Source organism: Perognathus longimembris, chromosome 14 (genome assembly GCF_023159225.1).
Source record: "Perognathus longimembris pacificus isolate PPM17 chromosome 14, ASM2315922v1, whole genome shotgun sequence".
Classification (NCBI taxonomy): domain Eukaryota; kingdom Metazoa; phylum Chordata; class Mammalia; order Rodentia; family Heteromyidae; genus Perognathus; species Perognathus longimembris.
In genome coordinates this window covers 55962020-55978928 of record NC_063174.1, presented here as the reverse complement: position 1 = coordinate 55978928, position 16909 = coordinate 55962020, and the positions used below count along the sequence as shown (strand labels likewise).

The following is a 16909-nucleotide window of genomic DNA, read 5'->3' as shown; positions in this document are numbered from 1 at the left end:
ATTTTCTACAAAACAAAACAAACTTCCGAAAGGAGAAACAAAACAACACGAAAGTAGCCCCGAAGTAAGAAACGGGTCACCCTGCGCCCGAGCGACGGGCGGAGGAAATCGCACCCAATAATGGGACCCAAGGAGGGAGAGCCGGGCTGGGGGGCGGCGGGGCCGGGCGCTGGAGTTGTTAACTGCGCCGACACAAAGGAATTAATGAGATTAACCGGGGCAATTAGGCCGCCCGCCCAGCTCGGCCGGGCCCGCGGCGGGGTGGCCGAGTGGAAAAGATTAGGTTAATTTCATTAATTCCCAATCCACAATCTCTTTCCAGGCCGTGTAACTCTCTCTCCCACCCCCCCCCCCTCGCCCCACTTTTCCTTTGGCACCTCTCCCCCTCCCCTCGAGGGCCTCCTCACCCCCCCCCCCCAACTCCCAAGGAAAAAGAAAGGACCAAATCTGGTTCTGTTTGTCATCTGCATATTACCCAGGAACTAAATCCAGGATGACGTCGACTCGGTATAAAACCAACAAGAGGTTCAGCTGGTCCGAGCTCCGTCCTACCCGCGGCTGGAGGGGAGCGCGCGGCGCGGCGCGGCGCGGGGAGGGCGGGCGGACGCAGGGGGCGGGCGAGCGGGCGGGGAGGGGCGCGGGGCTGCGCGCTCGCCGCGCTCGCTTTCGCTTTGCTCGGCGGCCGGGCGCGGGCGGACGGACCCCCGCCCCCGCCCCCGCCCCCACGCACTCTTAGGCTTCGTCGTCGGCGCGTCCCCGCCGTCCCCCGGTCCCGGCGCGGGGCTCGGGGGATGCCCGCCGGCATGTTCAGCATCGACAACATCCTGGCCGCCCCGGCCGCGCTGCAAGGACTCGGGGATGCCGGTGGCGCCCAGTGCCGCGGCTCCGGTCGTCTTCCCGGCCCTGCACGGGGACTCGCTCTACGCCGCCGGTGGCGGTGCCTCCTCGGACTACGGCGCCTTCTACCCCGCGTCCCGTGGCCCCCGGCGGCGCGGGCCTCCCGGCGGCGGTCGGCGGCTCCCGCCTGGGCTACAACAACTACTTCTACGGGCAGCTCCACGTGCAGGCGGCGCCCGTGGGCCCGGCCTGCTGCGGGGCGGTGCCGCCGCTGGGCGCCCAGCAGTGCTCGTGCGTCCCCGCGGCCCCAGGTAACGACCGTGCGCGCCCGCCCGCCCGCTCGGGGCCCCGGGGCCTGGCGTGGGATGGGGTGGGGCGGTGGTGCTGGTCCACGGACTTTCTCTCCCTCGGCAACCTCCCTCCTTCCCGCCCTCCCTCCCCGTCTGGGGCGGCCGGGGAGGTGCCGGGCTCGGCCGGCCGCGGCGCCGGGAGCTTTGGAGGGGAGTTAGCGAGCGCTCGCCCCGCGGCGGGCCGTGCTGCCCCGAAAGGCCCGCCACGCTTTGGGTGGGTGCGGGTGGATGCCTCCTCCCCGGATCCCCCCCCGATCGCCAGCACCCCCTTCCCTATGCGGAGGGGTTTGAAGGGGGAGCCGGGGCGAGGAAAGGGGGAGGGGGGTGGTCCGCTGACGCGCGCGCTCTCCGCCGCCGCCGCAGGCTACGAGGGCCCGGGCTCGGTGCTGGTGTCGCCCGTGCCGCACCAGATGCTGCCCTACATGAACGTGGGCACGCTGTCCCGCACCGAGCTGCAGCTCCTCAACCAGCTGCACTGCCGGCGGAAGCGGCGGCACCGCACCATCTTCACCGACGAGCAGCTCGAAGCGCTCGAGAGCCTCTTCCAGGAGACCAAGTACCCGGACGTGGGCACGCGCGAGCAGCTGGCGCGGAAGGTGCACCTCCGCGAGGAGAAGGTGGAGGTAGGCGCCGGGCCCGGCCCGCGGGGTGCAGTGCAGGTGGGCATCCCGCCGGGCTCCCTGGCTAGCTGGGTCCCCGCAGCTTCCCTCCCCGCGGACCCGCTTTATTGAGGCCCAGGAAGTGGAGCGAAATGCGGAAGCCCCCCCCCCCCTGGCTTGTGTTGGCCGTGGCCACGGGGCCCGGCTACGATCCCACCTCGTCCCGGCTATCACCACCCCTCCCCCCCGGGGGTGGGGGGGGTGGGGTGGGCGACGCGGCCCCTCTGAGCGCCCTCGTGCTGTTGTGTTCGTGCGCCACAGGTCTGGTTTAAAAACCGCCGTGCCAAATGGAGACGGCAGAAGCGCTCGTCTTCCGAGGAGTCGGAAAACGCGGAGAAGTGGAACAAGGCGTCCTCCAAAGCCTCGCCCGAGAAGAGGGAAGAAGAAGGTAAAAGCGATTTGGACTCAGACAGCTGACGGCCGCGGGCCGGCCCCGGGCCGCTTGGCGGTGCCCGACTCATACGGACTTGCACAGACAGACGATGCTTCTTGCACACGCGCTGCCTTGCGGGAGGGAGGTCGAGGAGGGACCGAGGAGCTGTAAATACTGTACATAGCCGGGAGGGTCGGCGGCCGCCGTCCGGGGCGCCCCAGCCTCGCTCCCCCAGCGTAGTATTTATAGTTAAGTTAACGGTGACACTCTAATAAAATGATGGCAATGTGGACCGCCACGTTCTGTACTTCGCACTCCCCCCCTCCCCCCATCAGAGCCTCCCTCCCTCCCCAAGTCTATTTATTTGTAGGCCCGGAAGGTTATTAAAAGTGGACTAGCAGCAACAAGAGTAAAGAAAGGCTGAGCGTCAATCGATCAATCACGGGATCCGGTGTCACCGGGTCTCCGAGGGGCGCAGAGTGGCACCCCGGATGCCAGGGCAGACCCCAGTTCTGGCTACTTGTCTCCCTGGTCTTGCTGCCAAGGGAAATGCACGAGCCAGGGAGCCCCAGAGCTCCCAGGAGCAGTCCCCAGGTGTAGGACTCACCTGCACCAGGTTGAGCTTTTGAGAACGGCACCTGATCTAAGGGCGAGGCTTCCTGAGTGGAACAGGCCCGGGAAGTCTGATTTCCCCTTGGTTGGGCCATCCTGCACAGCTGTTTCTGCTGCCCGTTTTGCGGGGTGCTGACCGCTGTGGTAGGTGAGCCCTTACACCCCACCCCACCCGTCTTGGCTGGTACCACACCGGGGTCCACACCCCCTCCCCCTCAGGAGAGCTGTGCTGTCCTGCGGGATGTGGCATTGAGCTGTGAGGAATGTTCTCCTAGGTGTGTGGTGGCTAAGAACTCACTGCTCCAGGGGGTTCCACTCGGCCACGACCCCTCTTCCTGGGCGATGGGGCAGAGGCCAAGGGCAACAGGCAGATGGTTGGTTTTGTTTGTTTGCTGCTTTGCCGGAACCGGTGTTTGAAATCGGCCTCCCGGGTGGCTAGGCTAGCACTTCACCTCTTGAGCCACACCTCTTGTCTAGGCTATTTTTTTTTTTTTTTTGCTTGTTTTGGAGATGGAATCTAGGGAATTTCTTTATGGGAGCTGGCTTTGAACTTGAGTTCTCTGGATTACAGTCTCTTGAATAGCCAGATGCCCAGCTAGGAACAGTTTTAACATGCTACATTCGATTGGCTTCTGCTCTAGATCTACTTACTGATGAGGAAAGTTGAAGCTCAGAAAACTGGCCCGGCCTGGCCAAACCCAGACAGATGCTGAGGAAGCAGGAAGCTTCTTCCCCAGTTTTGCTTTGTGTGTCTGGAGTAAGGTGCCCTGGCTGAAGGAAAAGCGGGTCATGCCGGCTCTGACCAGGGCTAGGAAGAGAACAGAAATAGGGGAAGCCTGGGGTTTCACACTTTTTATGTGTGCAAGGCAGTATGACACAGGAAGTGTGGACTGACCCCCAGTACTGCTTTTAATTGGTGTTTTTTTAAAGGGGGGGATGGAGACAATTTTTGTGCAGCAGCCCAGGCCCTCCTACCTCAGCCACAGAGTCCTGGGATTACAGGTGTGTATCACCACAACGGCTCCCAGGGCTGCCTTTTAGGCACAGTGGCTTTGAGGCCAGGTCTAGACCAAGTGACGGGATTGCCCTGGTTTATACCCAGACCCCCTCCACTTGTGACCTGGAGCAAGTTTCTTAAGAGTTCTGACGTTCTTCTGTCACTGGGAAATGGATACAATGGAAAAACCTGCTGCCCAGGGCTGTGGTGGACACCGAGGGCTCCAAGTTACTTACTGTGCCCTTGTCATTAAGGACTCAGTCAACATGGCTGCTTCGTGTGTGTGCGTGTGTGCGCGCGCACGTACGTGCATTTGTGTGTGCCAGTACTAGGGTTTCAACTCAGGTTCTCAGTCTGGCTTAACTTTTTCACCAAACTGGCGCTTTACCACTCGGGGCCACATCTCTTCTTCCCCTTGGATACTGGTTAATTGGAGGAGATAAAGAGTCTCTCAGATTGATCTGCTCAGGTTAGCTTTGAACCCTGAGCCTCCGATCTCAGTCTTCTGAGGGTAGCCAGCATGAGCCACCAGCAAAGCTACTTAATTTTGAAAGTTAGCAGGATCCCTCTAGTACTGGGGGAAGTCACTCCTACCTCATTTTACCTTTCAAGAACTCTGAGATGGGGGAAGTGGTCACCACATTACGGGTGAGGAAATAAAGGTTTGACAGCTTGCAGCTCCCAAGACATCAAGGGCTGGGGTGGTATTTGCCCAAATGAGCCTTGCATTGTAAGTGGTGATATTTCAATAATAATAATAATAATAACACTTCTTATCAGAAATGTTGGAGGAGGCTGTTTTATTTATTTGTTTTTGTGCCTGTCAGTGAGCTTTTCTTGCTCCCGGCTAGTGTTCTACCACATAAGCCACAGCTCCACTTCCAGCTATTTTGATGGTTAATTGGAGATAAGAGTCTCAAGGACTCTCCTGCCTGGGCTGGCTTCGATCTGTGACCCTCAGATCTTAGCCTCCCAAGTAGCTGAGGTTACAGGTATGAGCCACAGGTTTCTGGTGGTTGTCATGTTCTTGACATGTCCTCCTCAGATGCTAGACTTCCAGTGTGAACGGCATCGGCCGGCTGTGCCTCCCACCTTACCTCCAGGAATAGCAGCTCTTGCTGCACGGGTTGGGGGAGGGGGTGCTCTGCACCGCCAGAGAGGGACCAGCCTGTAGGGGCATCTGTAACAGCCTAACTTAGGACAGAAGCCAGCAGTGTCATTCTACCCGGAGAGACTGACCACTGCGGGGTCTATTTATAAACCCCTGTGTGTTTGTTCCCATATGACTTGCCCTCCAGCTCACCAGAAAAAAAAGGAATCGTTCATTTTTAAGGAAAATCTGTACCTATCTGGTCTATGAAGAAGTGTATGGCAGGGGGAGAGAGAGAGAGAGAGAGAGAGAGAGAGAGAGAGACCGACCCCGCATGCTTGATTTCCAGGTGACAGAGCCCTGGGCGGTTAGGATGAGGATGGGGGAGCTGCTTCTGGTCTGGGGGGGGGGGTGGTGGAGGGGGGGGAAGGACAGGACTCCTGGGAGGTGAGAGCTTTCTCTGAAAGTCCGTGTCTCTTATGCCTGGCTTTCTCTGTAAGGCACTTGAGGATTGCTCCCTGGCCCACGCCGCCCCCCCCCCCCCATCAGCATAAAATAAATGTCTGGATCTTAAGGGAAATGTCAGCATGGCCTGTCTAATTATAGTCTGCCCACCCTCCTGTGAGCCCCAGGCCCTGTGGGGGTGCAAACCTCTTGCTTAGCTGCGCTGAGTGTCAGGCAGGGCCAGATGGGGTCACTCGGCAGGAGGCCTGTGGGTGGGCCTGGTAGTTTTCTTTTGGGGAGGAGTTTAGATGAGCACACTGGCTGTTGGAATGGGAGATGGATCTATGTGGGCAAAGTGTAGCCCAGGTGTGGTTTTGCCGGATTGGTTTCTGGTTCTTAAGTCCCTGCTCCTGAGCACTGGAAGTGAAGTGTTCTGTCCATGTCACAGGTAAACAAATCGAGCCACAAAGCAAACAAGAAGGGCCAGCACAGGAACTGTGATCTGCTAGGCACCCAGTTCAGTGAGTTCCACGAATCAGGATGCCTTAAAGAATCCAAAGTAGGGGCTGGGGATATAGCCTAGTGGCAAGAGTGCCTGCCTCGGATACACGAGGCCCTAGGTTCGATTCCCCAGCACCACATATACAGAAAACGGCCAGAAGCGGTGCTGTGGCTCAAGTGGCAGAGTGCTAGCCTTGAGCTGGAAGAAGCCAGGGACAGTGCTCAGGCCCTGAGTCCAAGGCCCAGGACTGGCCAAAAAAAAAAAAAAAAAAAAAAAAAAAAAAGAATCCAAAGTAGCCGGCACGGGTGGCTCACGCCTGGAATCCCAGCTACTCCAGGGGGCTGAGAATGGAGGATTTCGGTTTGAAGTCAGCCCAGATAGGAAAGTCCGTGACACCACCCTCACCCCTCCCCCTCTGGTACTGGCACTGGAACTCAGGGCCTGAGCACTGTCCCTGAGCTTCTTTTGCTCAAAGCCAGTGCTCTACCCCTTGATCACTTGAGCCACAGACACTGGAGATAAGAGTCTCGTTGACTTTCCTGCCCAGGTTGGCTTTGAACCACAATTCTCAGATCTCAGCCTCCTCAATAGGATTACAGGCGTGAGCCACCAGCACTTGGCAAACCCAGAGCTTCAACCCTTATGTGAAGGCTGTTTTAATGTCAATATGTGTTGAAGAAGTGGGCAGATTCTTCTTGGGTTTGGTTGCTGCGGCTGGCACTCGGGTGAGTGACAGCTCTTATCCATAGTCCCAAGAGGTTTACAGTCACTTCAGAATAGTTTAGATATCAGCCAGGCACTGGTGGCTCCCACCTAGAATCCCAGCTACTGAGGAGGCTGAAATCTGGGGATTAGAGTTTAAAGCCAGTGGGGGCAAGAAAGTCTGAGATTTCCTTTCTACAGCCAACCAGCAAAAAGCCGGAAGTGGTGGTTGTGGCTCTGGTGATTGGAGTGCTTTGAGCAGAGAAAGCTGAGGGACAAGCACTCAGGCCCCGAGTTCAAACCCCAGGACTGGCCCACTCCCACCCAAAGAGTCTTTCCTGGGCTGGCTTGTGACCTGACCCAAGTGTTTGACTCAGGTTCCCTAAGTTCACTCAGCTTTGTTTGGTGCACACAGTAAGCTAAACAAAGGCTGGGAAATGCAAAGCTCCGCGTTCCCGAATTTCAGGTGAGATTCTAGCCAGGGGGTTGGTGGGCTTCTGGGCGATGGGTCTTTAAAACCACACTACTCCAAGCTTGGGGGTGCGGGGCGGTTGGGGCCGCAGCCTCACCTAGGGGAACCTGTGACAGGCTTAGCTCTCCGGGTGTCTGTCGGGTCCCTCCTCACCTGCAGGTGCAGCAGGGCGGGCCTGGCGGGGCGAGAGGATTAGAGACCCTGGAAGGAACCCCGCAGAGTGTCTGACACGTGTATTATCTGAGCTTTGAAAACAAGCCCGGATCAGCTGGCTAGCTAGCACTGCCCTGAATCGGCGGATTAGAACGAGGAGTTCAGGTGGCTGCTCCTAGTTTGTTTTGTTTCCTGCCTGAGTGCCGTCCCTTGGCGCTCTACCACCTGGGCCACAGCTCTCCTTCTGGCATTTTGCTGGTTAATTGGAGATAAGAGTCGCTTGAATTTTTCTGCCTGGGCTGGTTTTGAGGGGGGGGGATCCTCGGATCTCTGCCTTCTGAGTGGCTAGGGTTATAGGTGTGAGCCGGCAGGCTCCGCTCATGCTCCTGGTTTCCAGTGGTTCCCGGGTTAAGCAGCTGTGAGCACAGAGCAGCCTACAGTGCAGGTAAATGGGGTGCAGTCGGAGCACCCCACCAAGACCCGACGGCCACCTTCCCCCACACCCAAACTCCAGGACAGTGGGATTTAGAACAAAAAAGGTAGAATAATTTGGTTTTGAGCTCCACATCTTGAGAAAAACAACCTTGAGCCTTTTCAAAAGTAAGATCAAAACAACCTCCCACCAAGCTGGCACAGAGCCCTTTGAAAGTTCTGGAAGAAATGGAGCTGCCTGGTATTCTGGCAGTGGGGGCCTTGGAGTTCTACCCAGGCCTTTGTTTGCCTATTTTGGGGTCCTCCAGAGGCCGCGGGCCAAGTTCAGGGGTCACACGGGGTGAAAGCTGGCTCCCCAACTGGAGCTGATTGGCCAGGCATCGGTGGTTCACGCCTGTCATCCTCGCTGCTCAGGAGCCTAAGAACTGGGGATCTTAGTTCAAAGTTAGCCAGGGCAGAAAAGTGGATGGAACGCTCCAATGAACCAACAAAAAGCCGGAAGCGGAGCTGTGGCTCCAGTGGTAGAATAACTGAAGGGACAGTGCCCAGGCCCTGCGGTCAAGGGGCCGTATCCGCACATGTGCGTATGCACATACACACACATGCACACGTGTGCACATACACACATGCACGCACAAGCTGTGATTAGTGAGGTGATGTTAGCCATGATTTAGTTTCAAGGTGTCTTTGTCAGGGCCTAGTATTGCTCCTTGTGACCCTCTCCCGGGGTACCCCTTTACCCACAACTCCAAACTAGCACATGGGGATTGCTTTTTCTTTTCTCTATTTATATTCCACTTCAGGAGGATAGGACAGAAATCTTTTCAAGCTTAAAATACTGCCAGCGAAAACCTCATATCCAGTAGGAGAGACAGGGTTGTGACCAGAGGTCTCCATCCAGTGTCACAATCCAGCCACACGCAGCAGAGGGGCTGTGGGTAGGGAAGGGGCCCCCACTGACAAGATGAGATGACCTCCCTTGGCTTGGGGGGGGCGGGGGGGGGGCAGCTAAGCCACCATGGGGGTGGGGCGGGGAGTTACTGTGGTGAAAACAACTCCCTTGCAAGTCCTCAGCCTGGGAACTATGGGACCAAGCAGGGAGGCCACGCCCCTCCATGCCCCAACCCCCCCCCCCCCCCATGAAGCTGGAATCCCAAGCTGTTGCTTTCATCCAAAGATGTATCCCCAAGACCAAATGAAGGGACATGCATGTTCAACATTGTTTTGTATTTGAGGAATAAATATTTAAACCAGAGACCCGGTGAATCACTTTCTGCTCCAGTGGGCAGGGTTGGAAAGTTGGGTGGGGTGTTGTTGAATCTCCTTGCCCCATCCTTAAGCTAAGCCGGCCTGCCCCATTCCTGGCAGACCCAGAGCCCGCCCCCCCCCCCCCCCCCCGGGCATGGGTACAGGAGTGTGGTGACAACACCTCTATTTTATTTATTTATTTTTTATTTTATTTTTTTGGCCAGTCCTGGGGCTTGGACTCAGGGCCTGAGCACTGTCCCTGGCTTCTTTTTGCTCAAGGCTAGCACTCTGCCACTTGAGCCACAGCGCCACGTCTGGCCGTTTTCTGTATATGTGGTGCTGGGGAATCGAACCCAGGGCCTCATGTATATGAGGCAAGCACTCTTGCCACTAGGCCATATCCCCAGCCCCAACACCTCTATTTAGGGCTGCCTTTTGGATTTTCAGTTGCCTTTTCAATTTTTTTTTTTTCCAATGCTGAGGATAGAATCCAGGGATGTTGCACGCTAGGTGAGCACGCTACCACAGAGCCCCCCCCCCCCCACCCAGCCCTCCAGTGTGCTTAGTCTGGCTGGAGCAGACCTTGCCTCTGTGGCTTTGAACTTAGGATCCTCGATTTTTGTTTGTTTTTTTGATAGTAGAACTGGTACTTGAACTCAGTGCTTTGCCACTCTCTCGCTTGCTCAAGGCTGGTGTTCACCCACCCACCATGGCTCCACTTCTGGCTTTTTACTGGTTAATTGGAGATAGAGTCTCCTGGACTTTTCTACCTGGGTTGACTTTGGGCCGAGATCTTCAGGTCTCAGCCTCTTGAGTAGTTAGGAGTATAGGTGTGAGCCACCAGTGCCGGTCACACCCTCAAACTTGAGATCTAACTGCTTCCACCTCCCACGTGCCGGGATGCCAGCTTACATGCGTACTTAACAACAACAAAGGAAGATAGGAAATATGTTCTTCCGTGCCCACAGTGTGTTGGGAAACTTAATGTCTTACATTTGTTGGGAACTGACAGTCTTAGAATAATTTTCCTGAGCATGTCCTTGTCTCAACCCCTCTGCAGTCTGATCAGGGCCTTGGCTGCCGTCACCTTGCTGTGTTGTGTACATGCTGCCGTGCAGCTTTTATTGTGTCTGGCAGTGCTGTGCTTTCCTTCTTCACTTAATCTGTCCAAGTTCCTGTGAGGATGATGTCATCACCATCATCATTTCTTTTTATGCCTGCACCAGGGCTTGAACTCCGGGCCTTCTACTCTCAATTGGCTTTCCCTCAAGGCCACTTCTTGTTTTTTGCTGGTAAATTGGGTACAGGAATCACCCAAGCTTTCCTGCCTGGGCGGGCTTCCAACCTTGATCCTCAGATCTCAGCCTCCTGAATAGCTAGGATTACAGGTGTGAGCCATGGCTTGTCCTGGCTCTGAGGTTGGTGTTTTGCAGAAGGGGAAATGACTTCTCCAGTCAAACAAAGTTGCTGGTTGGAGTCCATGGTGCAACGTGACACCATCTTCCTTGCTGGGAGCAGCCTACAGATCTGTCTAATCCCAAGCAGGCAATGTGACCTTTGAACTTCAGCCCCCTCCTTTCTAAAATGGAAGAAGGAGACTCGGTTTGTGCTTAAAACGGGGCAGTTAAAGTCTAGTGTTGTAACTTCCAGCAATACGTGAAAATCACTTGGGGTTTTGCAAATGCAAATGATTAATCATGGCAAATGTATCAGCACTTACAAATCATCATAAGCCCATAATCAAACAAAATATTTACTGAAGACCCCACAGGAGTGATGATAATGATAACAGTCTGAATTCAATTTGCAAACAATAAAAAGGTGCCTAGTCTGGGCTTCCATCCTAGATGCTGTAGACATGGACTCTGTTCTTCCAGAATTCTCCACACTGTAGAGGAGACAGTCACTAGACAGACAGACTACAAGCAAACTAAGGGGTGAGGATGTGTGAGACAAAGCAAGAAAAACTCTGAGGCCCCTCGTTGTTGTTTTCAGACCAAGTGTCACAATGTACCTCAGGCTAGCCTCAAACTCTCAGTCCTCCTGTCTCAATCTTCTGAGTGCTGGGATTACAGGTGTGGACCAGCCCATCCCACACGGTCGTTGCTGATGTTAGGAAAGTTTTATGATTTCCCTCTAGAAAACCTAGAGGCAGGGAGAGACAGATAGGACGCCAGACTCCTCCCATCAGTCTTGTGTAAATACCGCTGCCTGGGCGGCCTAGACCACAGAAGTGTATCTTCTGTTGCAGTTCTGCAGGCCGGACGTTCAGGTGCAAGGTGCCAGTGGGTTTGCTGCCTTGCCTGGCTGATGGTCACTTCATTGCTGTGTCTTCACCCGACCCCAAGTCTATGTAGCAGTTTCGGTGTGTGGGGGGTGTCTTGTGCTCTGGTAATGAGGACATCAGTCCTTGATAACTATGGTGGCTCCCTCTAGTCCCAGAATTCAGGGAAGTGGACACGGGAGGATCTTGAGTTCAAGGCCAACCTGTGCTATCTAGGAAAACCCTGTCTCAAAACAATAACAGGGGCAGCCTGGATGCTAGAGGCTCATGCTTGCAATCCGAGCTACTCAGGAGGCTGAGATCTGAGGATTGCAGTTCAAAGTCAGCCCTGGGCAGCGAATTCTGTGAGGCTCTTATCCTCAATTAACCACCTGAAAACCAGAAGTGAAGTAGTAGAGCGTTAATTAGCCTTGAGCAAAAGAGCAGCGCTCAGGCCTTAAGTTAAAGCCCCATGACTGACAAATAATTAAATTAAATAAATACCAGGGGCTAGGGTTGGAGTTTAGTAGTAGAGGGACTTGGCAGGCACAAAGCCTGAGTTCCATCCCCAGCAAAAAACAAAACACACCCACAAAAAAGTCTTAATTACCCCCACAGGTTCCATTTCAAAACACAGTCACATAAGGACTTAAGGTTTTTACATGTGCGTTTGGGGAGGGGCCAGAATCCAATCTTCAACACCCCTTTAATTAGCTTTGCCAACAGAGCTGACACTTTTTGCATATTTGCCCCTCTAGGTGATGGATTTCCTGCCATACTGGCCTTTTTCCAATGTTTTTAATCAACTCCGCCCACCAGAGCTAGAGCCTGCCAGCTCACTGCACACCGGAAGTGTTCTGTGGCAGAGACAGACACTCTGCACCAGGTGTCTGAGCTTTACTGGACTTTTTTTTTTTTGTTTGCTTGTTTTGATTTTTTATCTTAAAGCTGTTGCTTTGCCATTTGAGCCACAGCTCCACTTCAAACATTTTGTTTTCCTTTTTTCTTTGGGTCAGTTGTGAGGCTTGAACTTGGGGCCCCGAGTGCTGTCCCTAAGCTTTTGTGCTCAAGGCTAGCGCTCTACCCCTTGAGTCACAGCGCCACCTCTGGTTTTCTGGTGGTTCACTGGAGATAAGAGTCTCACGGATGTTCCTGCCTGAGGCTGGCTTTGAACTGCCATCCTCAGATCTCAGCCTCCCCAGTAGCTAGGACGACAGGTGTGAGCCACGGGCACCCGGCTCACTTCTGACTTTTTGGTGGCGAGTTGGAGCTGGGCTTGGGGAAGAACTCTTCCGGCTGTCATTCATTGGCCCAGCAAGCCCGCGGGAGGGAGCTCCCTTTAGGAAGGTTTTCGCCACACACAGGTAAGTGGGCCCGGTGTGCCACGGCTCCCTGGCACACGCTTCCTCCCACGTGTGCTAGGATGATGGGCCGCTCGGAGCTGGCTCCCGTGCTGGTTTGGGTCCTCGTCGTCGGAAGCGAGTGAGCTTCCACCCTTCCCACCCCATCCCTTACATCACGGAGGCTGTCTCTATTCACGGTCCTGAGGGGCTGCTCTGCATTTGGTCCGAGTTAGGTGGCTGTCAACAGACCGCCGTAAATGTCCTTTTGCAGCAGGATGGGGTGGCGGGAAGAGCTGGTGTCGGGAAATGGACGGCTGGCCTCTACTGCCCAGGCTGCCCCAGCTGGGGACATCGGTAAGCCACTTAATCTCTCTGAGACGTGGCGTATAAAACAGAGCGAATCATCCGTGCCCCTTTGTTCTCTCTAGAGCAAATCACGGCGGAAGCCTGATAGTAACTTCTCTTCCCTCAGAGAGGAATGAGTGGGACCGGGGATGAAGGGTACAATGCGATGTCCATAGCAGTTCATATTTTTGCCTGTAGAATAGTGCACTGAAGATTGTGTGTGTGTGAACATATGTGCACGAGCGCGTGCGAGCCAGTCCTTGGGCTTGAACTTAGAGCCCAGGTCCTGCCCCTGAGCTTTTGTGCTCAGCACTAGCACTCTACTACTTGAGCCACAGCTCCACTTCCGGCATTTTAATGGTTCATTCTGAGTCGCCAGGATTACAGGTGTGAGCCACCTGCTCCCCCCCCCCCCCACCCCGCACTAAAGGTTCTTTTTCCTAGAGTCAGGATGGAACGCCTGAGGCCAAAGGCGAGCTGCATGAAAATGACCTGCGTTCCTGGGACAGAGGAACAAAGGAACACAAAGCCACCCTGGTGCTCAGAGCCCCAGACTTTCCCGGTTCCAGGCAGGCAGTGGGGGTTGGGACAGGTGGAGCAGGAATGTTCCAGAGGCTCTGGGAGGAGGAGGGAGGGGTCCAGGTCCAGGTCCATGAGGCAGGATCACAGCAGCAGGGGCAGTTGGCTAGGGCTCCTGGGGTGCTGGAGCATGGTGGTGGGGGGGGACATGGGGGTGGCTGAGGGGACCCAGGGCGGATGCCTCTCGGCAGGGCAGAAGGCTGAGGAGGGCTGGGGCAGGGGCCCGCACTGCAGGGGAGAGGTGGAAGTGGGGTGTGGGGTGTGTCAGGACTGGCTAGGGACACTGGTGAGGGGGGGAGGGGGCTGGGCTGACTTCCCAGCAACCAGCCAGCCCTGAAGGCAGGGATACCTGTAGGATAGAGGGTTCTGGAACCAGGATGCACTTGGACAGCCAGCTATGGTGCCTGAGCTGGCTCCAGGGCCTCATGCTGCGTGGACAGAGGCCCAGGGGGACGGGGCCACCTTTAGCCAGTGTTGATCCTTGGGTTCTGTCTGTCCTTGCGGGCCTCATGCTGCGTGGACAGAGGCCCAGGGGGGACAGGGCCACCTTTAGCCAGTGTTGATCCTTGGGTTCTGTCTGTCCTTGCGGGCGCCTTTCCCCGTCTCCATTCCAGATCATTCTCAGGACCCCATCGCCTCCCTTTCTCTGTTACCTTCTTTTCTGCTGCCTCTCCCTAACCTCCAGAGCCTTCACCTCGGGAGCAGAACACAGTGCTCTTGCAAGGAGCAGCGGCCAGAAGCATGAATTCTGACGCCGGCACGGTAGAGGTGGAGGGCCAGGCAGGGCTCGGGTACTCCCTGCAGTGACGCCTGGTCTGTGCACAGGTCCTCTGAGACCAGCTGCTCCGTGGGGCGCCCCAGGGTGACATGGGGCGTCATATATAGGCAGAGTCCAGCACAGGGCTCCGGCAGGACACGCCCCAGCCCCCCGCCCCTCCAGGGCTGCGGGTTCTGCATGGTCAGGGTTACCACCCTGCCTGGGAATGAGACAAGGGGAGGTCAGGGTGGGCACTGTCCCCGAGCTGTTGCTCAAGGCTGGCTTTCTACCACTTGAGCCACAGCACCATTTCCAGCGGGTTTTTTTTTTTTTTTAAATAGTAAATCAGAGATGAGTCTCATGCACTTTCCTGCCAAGCCTGAGTTCAAACCGTGATCCTCAGATCTCAGCCTCCTGAGTAGTTAGTATTATGGGCCTGAGCCACTGGCGCCTGGCTCTAGAGAGTGGTGACTCCAGGCGGTGATTTTACAACCAAAAGGGGCACTAGTGGCTCACAATGCTATCTACTTAGAAGGCTGGGGTCTGGGGATCACAGTGCAAAGTCAGCCTGGGCAGGAAAGTCCCGAATGCTACGAGAGAGTGCACAGTCCCTGAGTTTGTTCAAGCCACAGTACTGGCAAACTGAGAGAGAGAGAGAGAGAGAGAGAGAGAGAGAGAGAGAGAGAGAAGAGAGGAAGGGAAAAGGGAGGGAGCAACGGGGAGAGGAAGGGAGAAGGAAAGAAAAAAAGAAATGAGTGACTGGAGGAGTTAAAATATTTCTCTATTTATAGCTCTATCTATATCTATCCCATACTTAAAACACAACTCAAGTCTGTGTTTATATTTTCCTTCTTTATTTTGGGCTTACGTAAGTTGCACAGGCCTGTGTAAAATTTTGCAGGCCCTCCAGAAGTGTGGAGGGAGAGGTGGCGATGTGCATCTTCATCCATCAGTGTTGTGTCCTGGGGTGGCCGCTGGTTGGGATGGGGAGCCCTGGCCTTCTCCGAACTCTTGTTCTCTGGGTGTGTGTCTGCAGGAAATGATCGATCACGAACAATGCATGTAAGTCCCCGCCTGTCAGCAGATGTCCGTCAGGCCCTGCTCCCGGAGTTGCAAAACATCTGGAACAGGGGAGCCCTGTGCTTCTCATCGCAGCTCATCTGCCCGCATTGGTCATTTACAGCCCGTGAATGATGTCACAAACATCCAAACGGTCCCCCACCTGGGGCGGGCACTCAGGACTCTGGTACAGGCGTACCTCAACGATGTAACTGCTTCCTCATTGCTGGCTAGGAGGATTGCTGATTTTTAAGGGACACAGGTGATGCTCAAAGAACCCCCCCCACCCCCCGGGGGCACAGAAACTGCCATTCTCATCCTCCACAAGTGCCTGGAGCCCAGGTGCCCCTGTGGTGCGGTGGCCGCTGGGCTGGTCCCCCTCTCAGCCCTGTGTCGGGATGAAGGGTGGGAGGGTAGCGAGAGGGGCAGGAGCATGCTGCCCGGGGTATAAAGCGTCTTCCCATGTGTATGGTGACTTCACATAGATTTATTACTTTTTTTCTCTAAGACGAGGTCCTTAGGAAAAGCCCTGGAAGAGAGGCCCAAAATGGACAGAGATAATGAACATGTTGGTTAGCTTTCCAGACACTTGCCAAATTGTTTTGAGTTTGACGGTGGGGGGACCTGGAGAGGGATTTGAACCTTGGGCTCTCGGCCCGGGTGGGGAGAGCCTTTGCTCCCCTGGGAAGCCCCATGGACTTCGCGAGGCCTCACCCTGTGTGATGTGCCACGTCCGCTTTCTTGGCACAGGGCACACCTGTTTGCATAGCGGCTTTCCATGTTTTCCCTGGGTTTCCATCTGTGGGTTTGACTCTTAGCAGTGCCCAGGACCCTTGGAAGCTGGTGAGCAGGAAAGTCAGTTCCCCAGCCCCGCCCAATTCCATCCTGTCACCCAGAACACCATAGTCAATCCCCGCCCCCCCTTTCGCCCCCAATTCCATCCTGTCACCTAGAACACTGGAGTCAGTTCCCTGGCCACACCCCAATTCCATCCTGTCACACAGAACACCAGAGTCAGTTCCCTGGGCCCTGCCCCAATTCCATCCTGTCACCCAGAACACCAGAGTCAATCCCTGCCTCCCCCCAATTCCATCCTGTCACCCAGAACACCAGAGTCAATCCCCGCCTCCCCCCAATTCCATCCTGTCACCCAGAACACCAGAGTCAGTTCCCTGGGCCCTGCCCCAATTCCATCCGGTCACCTACAACACCAGAGTCGGAAGGCTGCCAGCATAATTTTTGAAGCTAGGACATCACTGGTTCAAAACCCAGATGAAAGTCTAAAGAAAATAAATGTAGCTGGGCACAAGTGGCACACCTCTGTAATCCTAGCTACTCAGGAGGCTGAGATCTGAGGATCGCAGTTCGAAGCCAGTTTGGGCAGGAACGTCTGTGAGACTCTTATCTTCACTTAACCTGTAAGAATGCAGGAGTGGCGCTGTGGCTCGAGCGGTAGAGTGCTAGCCTCAAGCAGAAAAGCTCAGGCCCTGAGTGCAAACCCCAGAACTGGCAAAATAAAACAACCCACCAAAAATGTAGATGCAAAAGCGTCACTGTGTCAAGGCGCACGCTTCCGTCCCGTGCTACGGGCCTCTGCTTGGGACGCCATCTGTGCTTCGGCAGTTCGGAGGACTCTCCTGGGCTTCAGAGAAGGCTGCCCCCTCCCCCCCCCCCCCCCCCCCCCCCGCGCCA

At 55.6% G+C, this 16909-nt stretch overlaps 1 protein-coding gene across 1 annotated transcript; it reads left to right on the top strand.

Moving 5' to 3' along the window:
* Nucleotides 1-791: 791 nt before the first annotated feature.
* On the top strand, nucleotides 792-2498 carry Gsc (goosecoid homeobox). The gene is given in 5 exon segments (XM_048362493.1): nucleotides 792-833; nucleotides 835-966; nucleotides 968-1148; nucleotides 1551-1810; nucleotides 2108-2498. Coding segments are annotated over 5 exon segments (771 nt in total). The 3' UTR covers nucleotides 2264-2498.
* The last annotated feature ends 14411 nt before the right edge of the window (nucleotides 2499-16909 follow it).